At 33.9% G+C, this 22,104-nt stretch overlaps 1 protein-coding gene across 1 annotated transcript; it reads left to right on the plus strand.

Annotated features, from left to right (window-relative positions):
- The first annotated feature begins 122 nt into the window (after positions 1-122).
- LOC145627108 (anaphase-promoting complex subunit 6-like) lies at positions 123-21,461 on the plus strand. The gene is made up of 16 exons (XM_081679503.1): positions 123-515; positions 2,126-2,260; positions 5,306-5,379; positions 6,174-6,213; positions 6,541-6,586; positions 9,629-9,708; positions 10,009-10,190; positions 10,284-10,409; positions 12,114-12,188; positions 13,183-13,308; positions 13,907-13,976; positions 16,494-16,576; positions 19,389-19,502; positions 20,022-20,121; positions 20,909-20,944; positions 21,169-21,461. Exons 1-16 carry the CDS (start codon positions 270-272, stop codon positions 21,274-21,276), a joined length of 1,641 nt encoding a protein of 546 aa, XP_081535629.1. The 5' UTR covers positions 123-269; the 3' UTR covers positions 21,277-21,461.
- Positions 21,462-22,104: the final 643 nt, after the last annotated feature.

The raw sequence follows: 22,104 nt of genomic DNA on the forward strand, positions 1-22,104 counted from the left end.
TAAAAAGCTTTATCCGGGGCAACACCCGATCTACCCACTAGGCCACTAGTACATCATAGTACAGTGTATATACCAACATTCACAAACTAAAATCAAATTTTCACAAAAAAAAAAAAAAAAAAAAAAAAAAAAACTAAAATCAATTAAAATCTGCATAGCCAAAACCCTTCCACTCCCGCTCTTTCCTCTTTCAATCATCCAAAAACTCAACCAAAACCCCCATTTCATCTTCATCCTCCCAGTTTATCTCTCCTCTCTGTAGAATCAAAATGAGGGAAGAAGAAATAGAGAAGCTAAGAGGAGTAGTGAGAGACTGTGTTAGCAAACACCTCTACTCCTCCGCCATTTTCTTCGCCGATAAAGTCGCCGCCTTCACCTCCGACCCCGCCGATATTTACATGCAAGCTCAAGCTCTCTTCCTCGGCCGCCATTTTCGCCGCGCTTTTCACCTCCTCAATGCCTCTCACGTTGTCCTCCGTGACCTCCGCTTTCGCTACCTCGCCGCCAAATGCCTCGTCAGTACTTTCTTCTCTTTAATTGAGTGTTTTTATGTTGTGTTGATTCTTTAGGGTTTTTATAATTGGTTGTTAATTCAGTAAGTTTAGTAAGTTATGATCTCGAATTGGTGGTGTAGAGAGAGTCGCAAAGGGCAACTTGACGTAGACGGGATTTGATATCTGATACGTTAGACTTTGACCAATTAAGTTAGTTGATATCCGCAAATTTGGTTTATTAGTGATTGTTTTGTATATTGTTGAAAGTGGGTGAATGAAGTGAACAGGTGATGCAGTTTTTATGATTCGCATAGTAGGAAGTTTAATTTTTTGTTAAGACTGAAAAATTTGGGATTAAGGCTTTGTGATTGCTGTCGTTTAATCAGAAATTGAATTCACTGGTGCAGTATTGACTGTTCGGTTGGTTGAAATTGAATAAATGGCGGTTCTCAGAAGATTCTATGGTGAAATTGGAGAAACATTCTTGTTGGAGCTAATTATGCTTGTTCATGGTTGCTTTTGCATACGTAGTTTGGAATTATTGTATTATAAGTATCTCAAATTTAAATTAATCGCCGATGGTCTTCCCTAGTTCCCGGTAGAAAGCTCACTTTTTTTATGACAAAAAGGGATTAAGGAGAGGATAATTTAAGTTTGTATGTTATGGAAATAATGGAAATTTACCAACCAATATGTTTGTTGCTAATGATTGTTATTTTTAGTTTGGAATATCAGCTAAACTAGGAGCTTTGTTATATTGAAGAGATGGCTGACCTATAACGCGTAGATAAGCTGATTGATATAATAGGGTCTATAGGCCAAGAGCAGGGATGAAAGTTATATAAAACAATAATTATAGGTTCAGAACTAAAATGACTAAATTAAGTTTGGGGGATTTCCAATAGTGTATACTTAATTTATTTATTAATATTTTGGAAAAGTGAATTTCTTAGTGAGACAATATAATGTTGGATTATATAAATCTTTCTCGAAAGAAATATGACTGCAAGCATGACATTGTCCCAAATATAATTTTCTTTCAATGATGAATTGTGAGACCTATTTTAAAAATCAATTCCATGCTGTGCAGAGGATTGGGAGTTAGGTGTGTAGAATGTCTTTATATGTTAAATGCAATGCGAATTATGTGGAACAGTTGAATAGTTCAATGGCTAGTGTCCGATCATGACTCAAGATGCTTTTTAGGGCTATCCGGATTGATGAGCTTGATTTATAACGGGCATAACCGCAAAACTGATGTTCATTGGGGTACATGTATGACCTTCCTTTAGTTTAAGCAATTAAGCATTTGACACATGAGTTTGTCAGTTTTCGACTCACAGATGTAAAGAAGATGATAAGGGCTCTGTCTATTTTAGAATTTTGTATAGCACATTTAGTATAAGCTTAGTCCTATGACTCCTATCTGTCTGATTAATGCATGTCAGTAGTATTTTAAGAAAAAAAAAAAAACTTTGAACGAGGCATCTGTCTATCTGTATAGGCTGGTGGGACATCCTTTTGTTCCTTTGAGCATGGCAATGTTCTGCATAGCTAACCTTTAACTGCTAAGCAAGGCCAAACTCTATAGAATTGCTTGGTAATTAATACACTTTTGATGCATAATCCAGGAGGAGCTAAAGGAGTGGGATCAATGTTTACAAATGCTAGGAGATGCTAAACTTGACGAACATGGTAATGTAAGCGACACAAAAGACAGAAGTGTTATGTACCTTGACAAGGATGCTCAAGACCATGAAATCAATGTATGTATGTTTTTTCTCTACAGTGGCTGGAATTTTTTCAGTTTTGCATGTAATTGTTGAATATTATTTTAGAATTGAAAATTGTAAATTTTAAATATGAACCATGCTAATTATATAGCAATCTCAAACATTGAATGTTTATGAATAATGAATTATATGAAAGCAAGGATATATTGCAACTATTGAAATTTCATGTTTGCCAACACACACAACTTCGACTACTAAAAAATGATTAATGTTGTTTTGAATATCTCAAAACTTATCATAACATTTCATATAAAAAATAGCAAATTTTATTATTTTATTTATTTAATATTTATTTTATTGAATTAATTTATGTTTTAGGCTTTTGGAGCTTTTCTAAAAGAACATTGAACATGTTTATAAATAAGCTTGTATTATTTGAAAAAAAAATTCTATCTTTGTCTGAAAATTTATCTGAATAAACCTGTTTGAAAAAAAAATATTTATTTTGTTGAAATTTTCTAAAATAAACTTGTTTTGCCTGACAATGCAAGTGTGTAAGTTGTGTTGGGCCAAGTGAGGTTAGATTGGATATTAATTTTGCTATAAATAGAATACTGCACTATATAGAGTATTGAGGAATTTACTTTGGGGAAAACCTAAAAAAAATTAATAGAGGCTCTAGATAGTGCATGTTTAGGGCATAAGAGTTGATACTATTATAAAAAAAAAATCCTCTCCGAAAAGATTCTTCACTAGACATTTAATCCCAAAAATTTCTATCATTTCTCTCCAAGCACACAGAAATATGTAGCCACAAATTACTAATTTCCATTCACCTTTTGAGACATTTATAGTGAACCTATAGCTGATTAAAGAGAGTTCTGGACTTGCCTGCAATATCGAATGGCTAGTAAACAATGATTCACCTTCAGAAACACGTATAATAATTCTACAGATGATCCAAGAGAGTTTTGGACTTTTCTACAATTCTGAACAGCTTCTGCAATAAAGTAGCAGCTAGCAAAATATGCAATTACTTATTTCTACTGATCTTTTTATCGGCAAATTGCAAAATACAAGATGCACAATTGAGCAGAAATTGCCTTGTTTAGTCTCTGAAACTTCAGTTCTAAGCTTGTAACGAGTACTGAGTTTGCCAAGGTAGCTGTTTAAACATAAATGGTCACATGCTTTGGAAACTTGCCCAGACATATGTTAATGTCAGAATATCTTTTGAAATTGTAAAGTATATTAGAAAATCTTCCAAATGGAAGGGAGTTATTGGTGTTGCATCATATATACATATTAAACTCACTACTATGTAGATGCAACAAGCCTGTAGTGACATACATTATTATAAATAGGAATAAAATTGCAGTTTGGAAACAAAAAAAGTCAAACTAGGTGGCATGACCGCATGAATTAAGAGAGCTTCTGACTAGAGGTAAAATAGTTACTGAATATTGAAGTGTTGTTGTGTTGAGGAGTAAAATCTAGTGAGGATATCAACCTTTACAAAGAAGCAAAAAATGTTCTGTAAAGTCTTTGTGCTGTGGAGCCCTGAGTTTAAAACTGGTTGTAGGATAACACAAGCAACATGAGCACCACCACCTATTGGGCTTGTATCGGGTATCTGTGGATCCCCTTTGAGTTTAAAGTTTGCAAAGAGTTTTTCTGACACCATCTAAATTTAAAATTGGCTGTTTGAAAACACTGTTGTTAAATTAAATTTTTTGGAAAGCTTCAGTATGCAGAACGAGTACATGAATGCAATTTGCTAGTTAGTTGATTTTGGTTTGTTGGGGATTAGGGGTTGTTTGGAACAGAATACTGGAATTTTATGATGTATATCTTAGCACGCTGCTAAAAGTTTTGCGATTTTTTATATTTCTAAACAAGCTCAAAGTCATCTACGGGTTATTTAAATATGCTATATTTCAAAACAAGCTCAAACTCATCTACGGATTAGTTAAAAAAAAAAAAAAAACTTGATTAGCAAATTCAAACTCGCCAAAAGATTGAGCTCAACAAGTGTCTGATGAAAAGTAACTAACGCACATTAAAGTTCCAAAATGTTTAGGATAGCACACCCTTTTATTACAGAGTGGTAGAGTCCAACTCTATTTTAAATTTTTATTTTTTATAATAAAGAAAAATAAATTTTAAACGAGCTAATAGCCGTAAGAGCCAAAACAAAGAACAAGTTGCCCTTGTAATAGCCAAAAAGAGATTAAATATCACAACTCATAGTCTCACACTCCACTTTTGACATTTTCCTTGGGCTAATTTGCGAAAGCAAATGTTATTATGTCAAATGTTTTTATTTACCCTTTTTTTTTAATTTAATTTCAATATTTACCAATATATATCGAAGGTATTGATGGTCAAAATTGTATAATTTTTGTTGAATATATTATGTTTAATTTAAATAAGTTATTTTCAATGAACTTATATTTGCTAAACTTAACTTGTTTTTGTTAAACTTAACTTAAATATACTTCCTCTTTCTCACACTACTTGTTTTAACTTTTTGCACTATTCATATACTTTGACCAATTTGTTTTCTTTATTTATGAACAGAAATTGTCAATAATAGTTTTGATTTATACATTCTCTGTCCCTATTTAATTAACATGGTTTGGCCGACATAAAGTTTAAGGCAAATTACTTGACTTAAGTATTTTCTTATGTGAAAGTTGGTAGGCGGAGTAATTTACTTATTGTATTTAGTGGGTTGTGAGGACCATTACTTTTGTTGGTGAGTGGGGAATGTGATTTATTAATTGTTTTTATGGATATACACCAAAAACATGGGGCTAATAACATATTAGAGAAAGGAAAAAAAAATGTGTCAACTAAATATGAATGACCTTATAAGGAAAACATATCAACCAAATAGAAATGGATAGAGTATTAAATAAACATGCCCAAAAGTGATGTGTAAGGTATTTGTGACGGAGGTTGTGTGTATATATATTTTTTAACTTATTTTTGCTAAAAGTTATTCAAATAAGCCAAGGGGAAGCTAAGAGGAGAACTGAGTTCGATTAAAATTAACTATAAAGTTTGTTTATGCAGATATCTGCAGCTATATGTTTTCTCCGAGGTAGAGCATATGAGGCTCTGGAAAATCGTGCTCAAGCTCGCCAATGGTGAGTCTCAGCCTCTTTGTGGTGGTTTTAACTTGTCATCTAATCTGCACCCTTTGTGTAAAATTCTGTTTTGTTTCTTTCACTATTTGGGAAGATTTGTGTGCGTTTAAAGTAAGGGCTTCTTTGTTTCATCTTATTTTAACTTATTTTATTTTACTCAAAACATATGTTTATATAATTTAAATTACAACAAAACAACAAACAAAAATTGAAGCCTTAATCCTATATATAAGCTCATTTAAGTTAAGTTAAGTTCAGAAACATGTTCAAACAAGATAAGGATTTTCTGAAAATTGTTTCAGATAAGTTAAAACAAAATAAGTTCTAATAAGTTTAGACCATAGTATAATTTAGACAAATTAATATAAGTCCAGAGTCCAGACAATATAATTTCAACAAGCTCAATGTCGAGTTGCTTTATTCTTGTTATGTGAATTTGTTTCTTTATAAATGACTATGGTGTCAACTGTCAATCTTGACGATCATTAAATTAGAAGATAATATTATCTATAATGAATGATGTTCTGCTACATTTTTTAGTGTTACCTTTATTGCATAGTTGTAGTATTAAAAAGTTATAACCAATGAGACTTAACAATTTCCTTTTGTTGTTTGGATCATAATGTAATAAAGCAAATCAGAAAGGCAGCAAAAGTCACTGCTCTAACCATTTGTTGCAAATAGCTGCTTGGATGTTAGTAAATGTAAAGTATTAGTCACAGTCTCATAGGGCACATTATGTATAATATTTTAGTTTTACTGACCAAACTGTGTATACAATCCTGTCTTTTCAGGTATATAGCTGCAGTCAAAGCCGATCCTTTGTGTTATGAGGTACGCTTTTGAGACTGAAGCTTGTCCTGATAACCTTTCCTGGATCATCTCTTATCAAAGTTCATAATTTTTCCTTTGTGAAAATCTTTGTATTTGAGAAAGACATCATATTACTTGTCCAAAATTGGGCCTTTTAGTGATATATATGCAAAGTGGATGAGTTACTTATTTCCTCTGTTTTTAGCCTATCTATTTTGGCATTTGATTATTAATAATTGTATTTAAATTTTTATTGTAGACTTGTGGTTGGATATATTGCATGAATTATATGGACAGAATCACTAAATGTACAGATCTTACAATTTTTTTCCCCTTGTTTATGTCCAGGCTTTGGATCGCCTCATTGAAAACCATATGCTTACATGCAGTGAAGGTTGGACAGTTTTTGTTGTTTATAGCTTTAGAATCTTTTACTTCCCTCTTTCTTTAACGAGTCGTAATGGAGAAGGAAGTTAACAAAATATGCCTGATAAAAAATACTTCCTCTGTAGCTTTTTAGTTGCATCATTTTCCTTAAACGGGAGTTTCAAATTAGTTGCATCACTTTCCTTTTTAGTTAGTTACCTCTATTTATCTCTCTCTTTTCACACGGGTCCACTTTTTTATTCTCTATATCTCTCTCATCTCCAAAATTTGTCTAGGAATCCGCAATTTGTAAAGTGATGCAACAAAAAAATGGAAGTAGTAATATTTTTATTCTTTTTCTGGTGAAAGTATTTGGAACTTGCAAGTTCTTGAAGAAAGATAGATTCTGGGCGGATCTACGTTGGTGCAAGGTGAGTCACGTGACTCAGCAGTGTAAAAAAAAAAACGGAGTATTAAGTTTAATTAAAAAAAGATAATGAAAAAGAAAGACCAGGATGGCGTGAATCCGTGAAGCACTAAGCTGACATTCTCTCTCCTCCCTTCTCACTCCTTCCTCCTTCCTTGCTCCTTTCTCTCTCCTCCCTTCTCTCTCCTTCTCCCTTCTCACGTTTGTGACTTTGTGCCCTTAGTCCTCTCCTCAACACTAGGACATGAGAATTGAGATGCCTACAAATCTATGAAATTCTTCATCACCTACCGTTTTTTTTTTTTTGATTCATTTTTTCTCTTCAAAGTTAACGGTTTTTTTGGTCAATCTCGACCATGAAAATTCCAGATTTCATGGTCGAATTTGACCATGTAACCCCAAAAAAGGTGAAAATTTTCAAGGTATGTTGATTTTTTGGGGTTGATTCCTAGGGTGGTTTAATTTTGATTTTGTTGTTTAATTTCGGTTTATTTTGGTTGATTTCGTTGATTGATGTTTAATTTTTGTGGGTTTGCATATGTAGTATTTTTGCGTTTTTTCATGTTTTTTTTGTATTTAGATCTGAAATTTTTGTGTTTTATTTTTCGAAATTTTGGTGATTTTGGTTGGTGGTGGTGGGTGGTTAACGGTGGCTGGTGGTGGAAGGTGGTGGCTCAAGGTTGTTAGAGGTGAAAAGGGAGGTGGTTGGCAGGAGTAAGGTTTTTGGTGGTGGCAGGGGAAGGGGGTTAGTATGGGGTATGGCCGTATGGGCTATGGTCGTATGGAGTAGGGGATTAGTATGGTTTTTGGTATGTTTGACCATCGGTTTACGGCTCATTTCTTGTAGTGTGTTAGGCTACATCGGTGGCATTGGATTAATAATTTAGGGTGACTCACAAGCTCGGAAATCCTATATCCATCACTGATGGTTTTTTGTCATTATAGTGTGTTATACGTCTGACAAAATGAAGGATAGTACCTTAACCTCAAAGGTCTAAAATCTATTATCAACCTAGGTGAACAAAAAAATAGCAAAAAGGTTTCAAGTGTTTGATTTAGCACACATGTAGATATAACAAGCTTAAATTTACTCAAATCACAATCTAATTTCCCATTTTGTCAGCTCTAGGAAGTATTACTTTTTAGAAAGTTAAAATGCCTATGATGTTCTATTGCCTAAAAATTGCCAAAATTTGGTAGTTGGATGTTGGAAGTTTACTTCCCATGTAAAGTTCTACTTACCTAGGAGGGACTAGGTAAGCAACTTCATCTATTTGGTAAGAGTTAGAACATCATAGGGAATTTCATTTTCTATGTTGCCACCAACTGAACATATAAAACTAACGCTTAATTGCTTTAACTTGGTGCTCCCTAGCATGCCATACTTACCTAGAAAAGTAAATACTACCTCCATTTCATAATGTTCTTAATATTTACTATTTACACAAGACTTAAGGCAAGGGGAGGGTGTGTGTGTGTATGAAAAAGCTTGATAAAGTAAGAGAGTGTAAAAGGTGGGTGGTTATATGAATAAGGTAGGTAAAGTAAGGGATAGTGGGTGGAGAGACGTAAATATTGTGGGGTAAGAGGGATAAGTTAGTAAAAGAGGTAGCTAAAAATGAAATTGATATGTTAAGAACATTATGAAACCGGCAAAATTAGAATATATTAAGAACATTATGAAACGGAGGTAGTAATATTTTTGGAAAGTAAGTATACTACAAAAAGAAGGAAATATGTGAAGGATGCCTTGGAGAGCAAGCATTTGCATCACTTCCACCCTCTAATTCACCACTCCTACTTGCAACCCAAGTTGCCCTCCCACGAGGTTTCTTGGTGCTAAGGAAGCTGAAAATTAGCCCTATATTTAAGCTAAGCCCAAATGACTAAATCAATTGACTTGGAAGGCCAAAAGACCCCTTAAACAATTAATACAGTATTATAAATCGACATGTAAAACTTCCACTAGAAGGGTGAGGTGAAGTTACAATTAAAGATAGTAAGGTGCTTGATTTGTATCATTATCCAATTATGGAAATCACACAGACATACCCAAGTAAGCAAATATACAACAATGTACCCAACTATAATATATGTGAACAAATGTTTATTATTTGACAACGGATGTGGAAATCTTCAACAACAAAATTAGGCCAGACATTAATATTTTATCAACGAAAGGGAAAGAAAAAACTGTTACATATCGACTCTACCTTCTAGTATGTGTGGCTTGATTTAAATGCCAGAGATTCTACATAAATGGTATGTCTGTATACTCCGTATTTCTCTAGCTGGGCATATTTTGTTATCTATAATTAAACTTATCAATGCTTTTCTGCTGAAAATTTTGCAGTAGAAATATTTGAATCCTGTTCTTAAAGATCTTTTTTTTTGAGATATCCTACCAGCTAAGCTAGTTTCTTTTAGCAAGCTTAGGGCTGATGTACATCATTGATGATCTTTAAAGTAAAATTCAATTAAGAGTAGATTTTGAAATCTTTACTAACTGTTAGCAATTCCCAAATCACATCTTGCCTTGTCATGTAAACCTTTGGATTAGCTTATGTAGTATTTTGGTGAAGACATTTTTTGCCTTTCTCCAATGTCTTATGTCCTACTGTCTCCTTTTTTCTTTTTCTACAGAATCCTCTCTACTTTCATCATTGCAATTTAGCCCTGAAGACGGGTGGCTTTCTTCATTTTATACTTGTCTAATAAAGAAGGTAAGCACCTGTTTTTGGCGTACAGCTAAGTATGAGGACATCTTGTTGATGGAAATATCTGGTTTGGTGCCTCCTTATTTCTTATTTTAAGTATTGAAAATCCTTTTCTTTGAAAAATACAATCATATATATAGATGAATAGATCCATATTGCTTTCCTAATAGCAATTCATGTTGAAAATAGGCAGCAGTTAATGCATGAACAATATTTGTGAAAGAAGAATATAGTTTGATTTTGTCATATTGATCAATTTTACTATTCATGTCCTTGATTAGTTTTTATTCATATGTTTCTATTTAGCAAGATAAAGAGAATGTTGTAGAAGCCATGTTTGATGATGTTGAAAAGGAAAATGCCTGCAGTCCTTCATCAGATTCATCCTTCAATGGAACTTTGAAGAATAACACTGACTTGTTGGCCTGTAAAGCTGAATATTACCATCAATGCGGTGAATATCAGAAATGTTTCGAACTAACTTCATTGTGAGTTTGTAAATGTATTATATGACGTTCGTCTTTATAGCTAACTCTATTCAGACCAGGCTGAATTTCTCGTCTTATATTTTATCCATTCAGATTGCTTGAAAAAGATCCTTTCCATCTGAAGTGTACTTTGGTACATCTAGCTGCTGCCATGGAACTTGGCCAGTCAAATGAACTGTATATTATGGCTTGCAATTTGGTCAAAGATCATCCTCAAAAGTGAGACATTTTCTCTTGTCCCTAATGGTTTTTTAGGCTATAATATGTCTGCTTTGTTAATAATGCACTTCTGAATGTTTGCTACTTTACATTACATGCTCCTTTATGCTTGTAATGATGTTTATGTTACTTCATGCAACTAATATGAGTACATGACCCAGTTGATCAATTCAGTAATTATGGATTTGTGAGGATTTCTGTATTGGAAAAGTGAAATCCTATATTGTATCCATTAATCCATATATACTCTTGAATCTTGATAGAATTGTTGGAATAGATTGTTGGCTTTGGGGGTGGGGGTTCAGACTTCTGTTACTACTTTTGGTTTGCTTTGACCATATTTTAGCCTTTCTTATGCATGTTTTGCGTGCAACTTTATTGCTTAAGCCATCTTAATATACCTTTGTTTCATAGCGTTCTTACCATATAATGTTTGCACAAGAATTAAGGCAAGAGAGAGAGCGTAAAGATGTAAGAAAAATGTGGACAAGGTAAGAGAGAGCGTAAAAAGGTGGGTGGGTGTAAGAAAAAGGTGGATAAAGTAAGAGAGTGAGTGAAAAGGTGTAAATATTGTAAGGCTGAAGGGTAAGAAAGTAAAAGGGGTTTGCCAAAAATAGAATAAAGTAGATATGCTAAGAACATTATGAAATGGACAAAAACAAATTATGTTGAGAAAATTATGAAACGGGGGTAGTATTTTATAGATTTTCTGTTCTTGCACTCTTCTATGGAAATTCTTTCTAACAATTTACATAAAGTTTGAAGTCAACTAAACTGCAATGCCAAAAGTTTATGGATGAAGTTGCTTCACTAAATTTACATTGATGCTTGTATTCCTTTTGACTATGTATTAAATATAAAGTCTTCTCTGAAAATCAATTTCTTTAAGAGCTAACCAATGATTATATGGTGTTGCTGATTATCTTAGCTCTTTCGATGATGTCTTTTCACTGATTTAATATCATCTGCAATGTTGTCTCTTTGCACAAAAAGCACTATTGGTACTGTGCTGCAGTTGCTCTCTTGATTAGAAACTGCATATCCTGCATCCTGGTTGTCTGATTTATTTCCACGTTGTAAAAATTGTATATCAATCCCTCCCCACCTGGTGGTTTTTCCAAACGATAGGGTTTCTCACTTTCTCCATCATAATAATAGAATAGTGAGTGGATCCCAACATTTTTTGTCCTCTGAGCTGCTCAAAACCTCAAAGTTGAAAGGCTCCTCCTACTAAACACAATATTGTGACTTGTGAGGGGATTTCATAATGCATTCCTTACCCTCTAATTTGTTCAAAGCTGAAGTGTTCCTTTTGCATAATAATAGTACTTGTTTCGTGGTCATCATTCTCTAGAATCTTTGATTTTATTCCTTTTCCCCTAAACATCTCTTATACATTTATTTTGTTTTGGAAATATCCAAAGTTCCAAACTACTTATATACATATAAAATATTAACAATCAAACAATTACAAATTGGGGTTTAAAAAAATAATAAATATAAAAAAAATAATAATAAAAACTCCGCCATTGGATCATGTCCCCCTCTCCCTCTGCCCCTGGATCATGTCTTAAATCTTTGGCATCAATATTATTTTTAGTTCTTCTGGGGCTCTGTGCTCCATTCTGTCAGGCAAAGCCTTTTTTTTTTTCTCTAAATTTTAAATTTTTTATTCCTGTTTTGATCCTTTTCTCTTTTCTCCAGGCCTCTGTCATGGTTTGCTGTAGGATGTTACTATTACTGCATCAGAAAGTATGACCAATCACGCCGGTATTTCAGGTATTACTTTCTTTGGCAACATTTTTAATATCAAATTATGAATGTGCAACCCACGCAATAGAATAATAACATAAGGAGGCAAAGATCCATAAACAATGTGGATGATATTTGATTACTGGTGAGAGTTGGGATAATTTTTAAATTTGTTGTGCTTGCGACATATTATTCAAGACTTATGCTTTTGTGTCAACTTTGTATTTCTTGGTTGAATGACCGATTCTGTTTCATTTTGTGCCTTTTATTTTTCTCTAAGCTATTCCTCAGATGTACAGATATTTTGTCTGGTTCCTGCTAGGTCACCTAAGTTTCCCCTCTCTTTGTTTTAAGACGGTCTGCACTTTCAGATTATGTGCCAAAAGCATTGTCCTCTATGAGCTAGAAGAAATATTTGGTGAAAGTTTATTTACATTTCTTACATATGAAGATACTTCTTGATGCATTTGTTTCATTGACAATACCTTGTTGAATCATCAAAGTGAAGAGCAAATTTTTCCTTGCAATCCTCTAATTTCAAAATATGCCAATTTTTTTTGTTATTGTATTTGTAGATAGATATGAAAATCGAATCATACACTGCACACCAACATTCGTAAACGCATTCATAAAATATTATTGAATAAGTAAATAGACTGTAGTCTGTAGTATGGTAGTATCTTTGTTTGTCCCTGACTTCAAGGTACTTTTTGCTGCAATTATGTAAAAGATGCTGAGTTGTACTACTATAATCAAAACCTCCTCAACATAATATTAGATAGTTGAATATTATTGGAAATTTGACTTTCATTCCAGCAGTTATTGATAAATTTGCGAAACAATTAACTTCTCAGGACATTTTTTTTAGATCTTCTGATTTCTGAATATTCACTTCAAGAACTGGATCCATGTCATGTAAATGGAAATAGGGAATGTTTACCTTGCTGCTATAAACTTGTATTTTATGACGTTAGACTACCGAAATATAATTTCGTACCTTCTATGTTTCAATTTTCTTTAGCAAGGCAACAAGTCTAGAAGGAACATTTTTATCTTCTTGGATTGGTCAAGGGAATGCATATGCTGCTTTAGAAGAAGGTGATCAAGCAATGTTGGCTTACCGCACTGCTGCTCGTTTGTTTCCTGGGTAAATTTTACGGTCTTATCTAGTCAAGGATTTTTTCCTCCCCCATGTGTTCTTTGTCCTCTGCTAACTGCTATTGTAGCACTTATATTTGTGGAATGTGATATGACTCCATAATTTTATTGTACTCGCTGTGGAATGAGCTTTTTATTTGACTTCAACTTTTCAATTATTTGTATCCCTGTTAAATTTAATTTGATTTGAATATTGACAATTAGTTTTGTCACCAAAGTATGTTTCTCACTCATTGTGTAGATGGTCATTTGTATTGCCAACAATACCAAGTATAACTGTGGTTCTTGTGATTTCTTGCTATTAGTTGTACGGCTATTTATTAGGTGTTATCACTACAGATACTTTAAGGGTCTTGCACTTATTTTTTCAGTTAGATTATGTCAATAGCTCCCCCCTTGCCGCTGGCCCCTTGCCTTTGGCTCTGTAATGTAATTGTTTTTTGTTTATTTTCCATCTTGTCAATGAATTTTATTTTGAACTATGGTAGTTGCATTTTTATCTTTGCTAGCCTTATACGACTTTGAAGTCTTCTTATCACCATGTATTGTCCCTTTTACAATTAAGTCCTGAATTTCTCTTCTTCCAGGTGTCATTTACCAACCTTGTATATTGGCATGGAATACATGCGAACACACAGCTTCAAACTTGCGGAGCAGGTGAGCCACCATATATTGGCAGTAAAGTAGTTTTTAATTTCATGTGTGCATGAGAGGCTAGTATTCTAGTTCTATGTCTTTTACAACAGCCTGGCAATCTTGAAGAGGAAGGTCTTGTGAGTTTGGGAGAATAAGGTTTAGCTACATAAGTTTGGGCTTAAAGTAAAGCAGGTGAGACCGTGAGAGTAACAGAGAGATCTAGGAGACTTACTACCAATGATAGTAAAATAAGTAACCTTAAACATTATCTGGGTCGGTTAAAATTTCCCCTTGTTTTTCATTTGGCCTTGGCTTTGTGTTTCTAGCTGTTTATAAGTTATATGATTCGACAGTCACGATTCTGCTATCAGATTGATTGATGGTATCAAACCTTCCTATCAAGAGGCTTTGTTTTTATTGTTTGTTAAGATAAAAATAGAAGGGAATCCATTCGATGCAATATCTACTAACTCTTAAGTCCTGGCTCATACCTTGAGTGGTGTTAATTGTTTTTTAGTGTATAGCGTGGCACAAAAGATGCTAGTCAAGTGGATTTGATATATGGACATTCTGCGGAAGCATTATTATAAATATAGATTACAGTACAATTTATATGGGTAAATATGATAGATGCTAAATAACTGGATCCTAGAACTGTTGATAAAACTTTTTTTGGCTTATTAAACCAACTAAGAGTTTAAGATAATTTGAAAAAGGATACACTATTAGATGTTAACTTTTGATTGCTCATCCTTAAGGTTTCAGTTTGCAACCATCTCCTCCAACCCCAAGCCATATTTATAGAAAAATTTAGGGTACACTGTTTCCTATTCCTCCTATTAAAGGCACACGACTCATATGTGGAAGACCGAACATTCTCCTAGGTTTCGTATTTACTCCCATTTAGTTCTTCCATTACATTCTAGTTGCAATACTTTTACTTTTTAGGTCAAAATTAAAAATCTTTTACCATATATGATCATCAACATATAATATTATACATTGTTATTTCTCATGTAGGATCTTACTAGATCTTAGATCCGTCTTAATGTGTATTTGCAAGATATTAATTTTTATGATTGTGCTTTCTGATTTCTTATTTTGGGTTCGATTTACAAATTAAAATTTTGTTCTTAATCCTCTTACCCTCCCCACCTTTGGCCCTCAATTTCTCTCACATTCTCTAAAAACACTAAACTATACCTACTACTTTTATTCACCTATAATCAACAAAATTCCACTATATTTTCTATCCTAAATAGGTGTGTTCAACCCAAATTTGAAGTTTAAAGGAGTGGAAAGGGAGTGATACTTAAACAAAGAAATTAGGTTATCCTAGGAGAGTAAGCATCACTGCAACAAGTATGAAATTGCAAATAATATTGAAGCCTTAATATGTAATGAGGAATCCTTATGAGAGGTTCTGATTAGCAAATTTCACGATTAGGTTTCATCTTCAACTCTTCACATACCAGAAAGGAATCCAACACTGATTATGCACCATTAGGCGTGAGCCCATGGTGGAAAGGAAGTGATACTTAAACAAAGAAATTAGGTTATCCTTGGAGAGTAAGCATCACTGCAACAGTATGAAATTGCAAATAATTTTGAAGCCTTAATATGTAAAGGAATCCTTACGAGAGGTTCTGATTAGAAAATTTCGCGATTAGGTTTCATCTTCAACTCTTCACATACCAGAAAGGAATCCAACACTGATTATGCACCATTAGGCGTGAGCCCATGGATGAATCATATACTAGAATAAAAATCCTTATTTATAGCTAACCAGTTTGCATAAAAAGATGAGATAAATTATCTATGTATGTTTGATATAAATTTTGTAATTAATAATTCTGTGTATATATGACAAAGTTCAATTTGTTCTGTCTATTTTTTTTCTACATTAATTACAAATTTCTTTTGGTGTCCAAAAAAAAAAAAAAAAAAAAAAAAACTTTTGTAGTGTGCCAACTGTTTGTTTTATGTCCTTGTGGAAATGTTTGATAAGTACCCATTTAAAGTCACACAGAAATGGAAGCTTTTAGAACAACTTGTTCTATAAGGCGTGAATGAATTTACTACTTAATTTAGACAAAATTAAAAGATCAGTCTGCTGACTAAGTGATCTTTGTGAGCTAATTGTTCTACGCCTTATTAGGTTTAAAGAGTTATACAGATCATGGGTGAGAACTTAGTTTCTCCCTGTATTTGCGTCCTTGGATTGCTCTTGGATATTTAGCTTGAATTTTTAACTTCTCAAGTTATTGTTTTTATGCTCTGGACATGAAGGGCTCTGGGAAGATTGTCCTTTGTGTTCAGCCTCTTTCAAGGAAGTTTATTTGTTTTTTTTCCCAAAAGGTCCACTCCTTCCCATTGAATGTGTATAGTCTGTTAAATGTCTTGTTCCTTGTTCATCTCATTGTTTAATAATGCACTCTTATTCTGTTGTTTTATCAACCCCCTTTGATTGATCAAAAATTTTCTCGATAGTTTTTGTCCTGTACTCTGTAGATTTAAACTGATTAGAGTTTCCTACAGTTCTTTTTGCAGGCCCAAACAATTTGCTCTTCTGATCCTCTGGTGTATAATGAATTGGGCGTTGTTGCATATCACATGAAGGAGTAAGTTATACCTTCCCCCCCCCCCCCCCCCCCCTCCCCCCCTCTTTCTTTGTTAGTGTGATGTTTTGGTTCTTTCTCTAATGGTTTTTGTTATATCCTTCCTAACTCCTCTGGTTCTTTCTCTAATGGTGATTGTGTGTTCTCTGAATCTATTTGGTCAATCTTATGTTTTCTTCTGTAGAAGGTGCAGCATAAATGCATAATAATGTACTACCTGTTTACCTCCAAAAGTTCTTTACACTTTCCGTAATCCGTTCCTAAAAGTTCTTTACACTTTTTACTTTATTCCAATTTTGGCAACATATTTCCACTCAGTCTCTCATACCTTTTCTAACATTTTCTTACACCACCCACCTTTTTTTATACTCTTACCTTTCCCACCTTTTTCTTACCTTCACCCACCTTTTTACACACTCTCCTGCTCTATTCACCATTTTTTTACTCTCACTCACTCACCAGTCACCACATCAACACTCTCTCACCAATTACATTAATTGTGTGCAAAAAGTAACCATAAGGAACTTTTGGGAACAAAGGTAGTACATAGAACTGGTAAGGTTCCTTTACTGCATAGTTGTACAGGAACAATATTTCCCAGTAAAACTCGTTTGTAGTTGATCTGCTTGATCAAGCAGTCATATCTATTGCAGTTGGTCTATATAATGTCTTACACTCTAGTTAATCACCCTTTACTTTTGTCTTTTAGCTGCTAGCCTGCTACCAATCATCTTTTAGACTGCCATCTAAATTTTTATAGTGTGATTTAGGAATTGTGAAAGCGTTATTATGGTGCAGGTTAAATAAGTGAAGTAAGCTCTCTTTGAGCATATTTTCCCTCTCTTTGTAATTGTTTTTTTTTTTTTTTTTTTTTTTTTATCGTAAAGTCGGTCTTGATCACGGACTAGAAGCCAACATCAGAATAGTAGTGCAGTTATGCTTATGATTATGATGTGTATGAAATGCCAATAATTAGGTCAAGAATAGATTGAGGGCCAAGTTAGTGAAAGGTGGATATTTGAAAATATTCAATGGACAATGAATAATGGTTTGGTTGAAGAGATACTGTGGTTTGTCACTTAATTTTTCAAATGCATACTCATCAAGACCTAAACACCAATATTTTTGAAGGTAAAGCATTCACAAAGTGTGACTTGAAAGAGCTAATTCTCTATTGTGTTTTATAAGGGGTGAGATTCATTAACCTGACAATTGAAATGTCTTGTTAGTATTGAATTTTATATATTGCTTATCAATCAATCAAAGCCTTTACCCCATAAGTGGGGTCGGCTACATGAACCAAAAGTGATTATTCCGTATAATCATCCACAAAAAATTTCCTCCTCCATCCTTTACGATCAAATACCTCTTTCTCATGCAAATCCATATGCTTTATATCCTTCCTAACTCCTTCCAACCAAGTCAATTTCGGTCTTCCTCTACCTCGTTTATATATTGCTAATGTTCTTATGATTTATGAAAATAGATCTTGGTGTATTAAAGCCAATTATGATTCCTTTAGCACTTTGGTAACCAGGACAAGATTAGGAAATCGAAGTGATATAAGGAATCTTTAGCACTTATAGAATCAGAATATTAGCTGTAGCTGCCTAGCTGGTAGCAACAAAATACTTAAACACACCTGAAGCTCCGAAACCAAAGGTGCCTAGCAGGACCCCCCACCCTCTCTAAACAATTGTCATCGAGGAACCATCCTTTTTAAGTAAACTGCGGTTCAGTTTAATGCTTCACTAGAACTTGGCTGACAATGGCTCTACTGCATGTTCATTTGGTACTTTAGAAGGAGACATGATCCTTCAAATAGGGTGCATGAAAGAAGGGATTATCTAACTTTCCAACTTTATTCTACTTTCATAGACAATGGTCAGTAGCGATACTAGATGACCCTAAGATTTAATAGAATGAGTGGGGTCAAAAGTATCTAAAAAAAAAAAAATAGGAAACTGTTGTGGATTCTAACCCCTTGTTTAGTCAAGTTTTAAGAAAACCCACAATCTTGAAAGAAAGATCCAAACTTGAAAGAAATCTTAAACATTGAATATAAATGAACCGATATTTCTCCTCACAAGATCACTCCCGAAACTTATGATTCGAATTTTAAAATTAATTAACCCACTCCTGGACGCTAATTATTTTGAGATTAAACTCTTAGCCTACTCCTAGATAATAAGTGTTTAACGTTCTAATCTTCAACCAACTCCTTGAATTGAAAACTAGCAAAAACTGTTTAAGCAAAAGCTAAACAATAAACTTTTATTCAACTGAATTTTGTGTATTTGTTCAGTGTCTTACAAAGCCACGAAATTCCCTATTTATAATCGAAAAACTAACTGATTCTAAGTCTAATAGGAGTATAGGACTAGGACAAGCCTTTAGCCTTTAGCTCCAAGCAACCTAAATAGAATAGGAAAACTAATTCTTTTTAGATTAGGGAACTAGTAGTAAGACTAGTTTGACCTAGTCTATAATTCCTAAAACAAATTCTAATCATCTAAGGAACCTTATTAAGCTAAAATAACAGAAACTAAAAGGAATTCTAAAGACATAAATTTTGTGTATTTGTGATTTCACCTCCAATTTGATTTAGAATTCACGGTTAGATTTATATTTTAGATTTGTTTACTTATTGCAGTTGGTGTATTAGCATGATAAATAGGGAAAGAGTAGACTTCCTCAATATGCTTTCAATTATTGTATTTCATGATGAGTCTAGTTGGGAAAGACTTCAGTATAAATGTTTTCTTAGGGTTGTATCTATCTCCATTTTTTAATTGGAGCTTCTATGCAATTTCAGGTACAAAAAAGCAGTTCGGTGGTTTGAGAAAACATTAGCGAATATCCCAGCATCCATGAACGCGACATGGGAACCCACTATTGTCAATCTTGCGCATGCATATAGGAAATTAAAGTATGTTCATTCTTGAAGTTCATTATATTTGCGATGCAGGTTACATAGTCCCTTTTTTTTTTGTTCTGTTTGTGAATATTCTATAGGAACTAGGTCTGATTCCTTATTACTTAGTCTTTACGGAAGTCAGTTCATCTTAATTTATGTCCATCTGTCCCGTATGTGCTCTATTTTTCTGGTATCTCCTGGTTGTATCTTCAGAATATATTGTTAGGTTTTCAAACCCCTGTTACTTGCATATAAAGTGTTTGTTGCCGTTAGTCCCCAAAATCTTTACACTCGTGTAAAAGCATTAAGTGGCAAATGAAGTGGGTACCCCTTGAAACTTCAAAGTATAAGGAGCTACTTATTAAAGTCCTCTCGGCTCCCTTTAACTTCTTGAATGTATTAGTAAATGGACTGCATTTGATTGTGTTTAATGTTATGCGGTTTCATATTGCAAACATACAAGTAATCTGCCTTATTTACCCTGCAATGAGATCCATGCTTCATGGTATTTTTTTTGTTATTATTTTTCAGGATATATCCTGAAGCTATCAAATATTATGAGAAAGCGCTTAACTTATCTACCAAGAGTTTAAGTACTTATTCGGGCCTTGCTTACACTTATCATTTGAAGGTATGTATAGGTCAAATCTATATTCTTGTGGGTTCCATCTGAATGAGTCAATGTCATGTTGTAGCATCTGTAATTGGACATCCTTTCCAATAACTCTAGTATGATATCTGAAGTTTTTCTACTCCCCCCCCCCCCTTCCCTCTCTCTTCTCTCTGTAGCCAGATTAGTTAATTGCCTTGCCTGAGTTGCTTCCCCTTCTTCCTACCGGCTACCTCAACCAAGGAATAGAAAGTGCAGCCTCAAGATGTCTACTTAAGTTGTTCATCAGTGATAATTTAGCATGCCTATGCACTTTGTAGTATAGGAATATGCAGGGATCATTGGCCTTAGGAATGAGCGTACTAATGAACATAAAAATTAAATGTTTTTTTTCTAGGCTGTAAATAAGGCCGACTAGAATGATTGTAAGACTGCTTTCCCTTTGCAATGTCTATTTGAGTTGGTTTTTTTTTTAGGCCATTTCTACTTGAGTTGTTCATCAGCAATAGTTTAGCTTGCCTGTTCATCACATGTAGTATAGGATTATGCAAGTCATATTGGCCTTAGGAGGCGCAAGTGAGAATGCTAATGAACTAGACACTGCGCTTGTTTATTTGGGTATCTAGCTTTCATCAAGAAACCAAAAGATTAAATAATTTTTTAATGCTGTAAATAAGGCTACTAGAGTGATTATAAGACTGCTTCTGGTCATATTTCAGACATTCTATTTGGATACATAGCGTCCTAGAAATGACAGTACGAATACTTAGGTAATGTTAACAATCCGTTGTTTCAATGTTTCATGCAGGGAGATTATAGTGCAGCCATTACAAATTATCACAAGGTAAATTTGTATTTCATGTTTGTCTCTTGTCTGAATTATTGCCGCAAAATTATGTATATCAATCTCTTCTGCACGAGGATAATTTGCATCACGTTGGCTTGTTCAATATCAATCGGCAACATTTCAATGTGAACATCTTGTGTGTCTTTCTTTTGTTGTCCCTCTCCCCCATTGTCTTTTGTTTTGTGAATTCTTTAGCAAATAATTTCACATCTTCTGAACAGGCATTGTGGCTAAAACCGGACGATCAGTTTTGTACAGAGATGTTAACTCTAGCACTAGCAGAGGAGAGCCGTTGTGATCCTGACTCTATTCCAGGATTGATCTCCTAGTACAGTGTCCTTTTGGTTGTAAATTGTGTAGTTTTAGAAACAATTCATTCTTATATACACAAAATGTATCAATGTTGTGTTTAAAAGCTATGTTAACATCATTCTAAAACCTGAATCACTTATAGCTACTTACAAAATTTGACAGCGGAAGTAAGAGTTTCAAAGTGCTATGATTTTTTTATTTTTATTTTTTTCGAGTACATGAAAAGAAAACAAGCAACACAAATCATGCCATTTGTATTTTATTTGAGTTTTTGAAGACTTGCAACTAGAGGCTGAGATGTTCTTCTTGCTCAATTAGAGGTCTCAAAACCTCGCCTAATCCGATTTGAAAAATATTCAATTTAGATTTTGACTCGTGTGGACACAATAATTTAGCATGATTCAATTTCAAATATTGACCTGACCTAATCAAACCTTGCGAAACCCGATCTGGACACCCGCATTGATATCTTGTAATTTATTCTTGAGGTAGTATCTTAAAGGCGTTGAGAAGTTGAGATGTGTATAATGTCAGACTAAAAAGTGAGAACTTAAGTCTTGAGTTATAGCACGTGTAATCTAAAGTGGATGTATTGGAAGTTTAGAACACTGGGTGTAAATAGGGCCAAAAAGAAAATCAGTACCGAGTGGGGTGAGTTCATAGCAACGTTACGAATAGGTAAATATAGCGGCTATTTTGTAAAGATTCACTATAAATAATTTCTGGCCTATTGCTTGATTACAAATGCGGTGTACAAGATACAAGTATATTTTACTTCCTCTGTCTTAGGCCCCATTCTTTAGAGCTGCTTTGCTGAAATCTGCTCTGCTCTGCTTCAATCTGCT

Source organism: Chenopodium album, chromosome 4 (assembly GCF_948465745.1).
Source record: "Chenopodium album chromosome 4, dcCheAlbu1.1, whole genome shotgun sequence".
In the NCBI taxonomy this organism is placed as follows: domain Eukaryota; kingdom Viridiplantae; phylum Streptophyta; class Magnoliopsida; order Caryophyllales; family Amaranthaceae; genus Chenopodium; species Chenopodium album.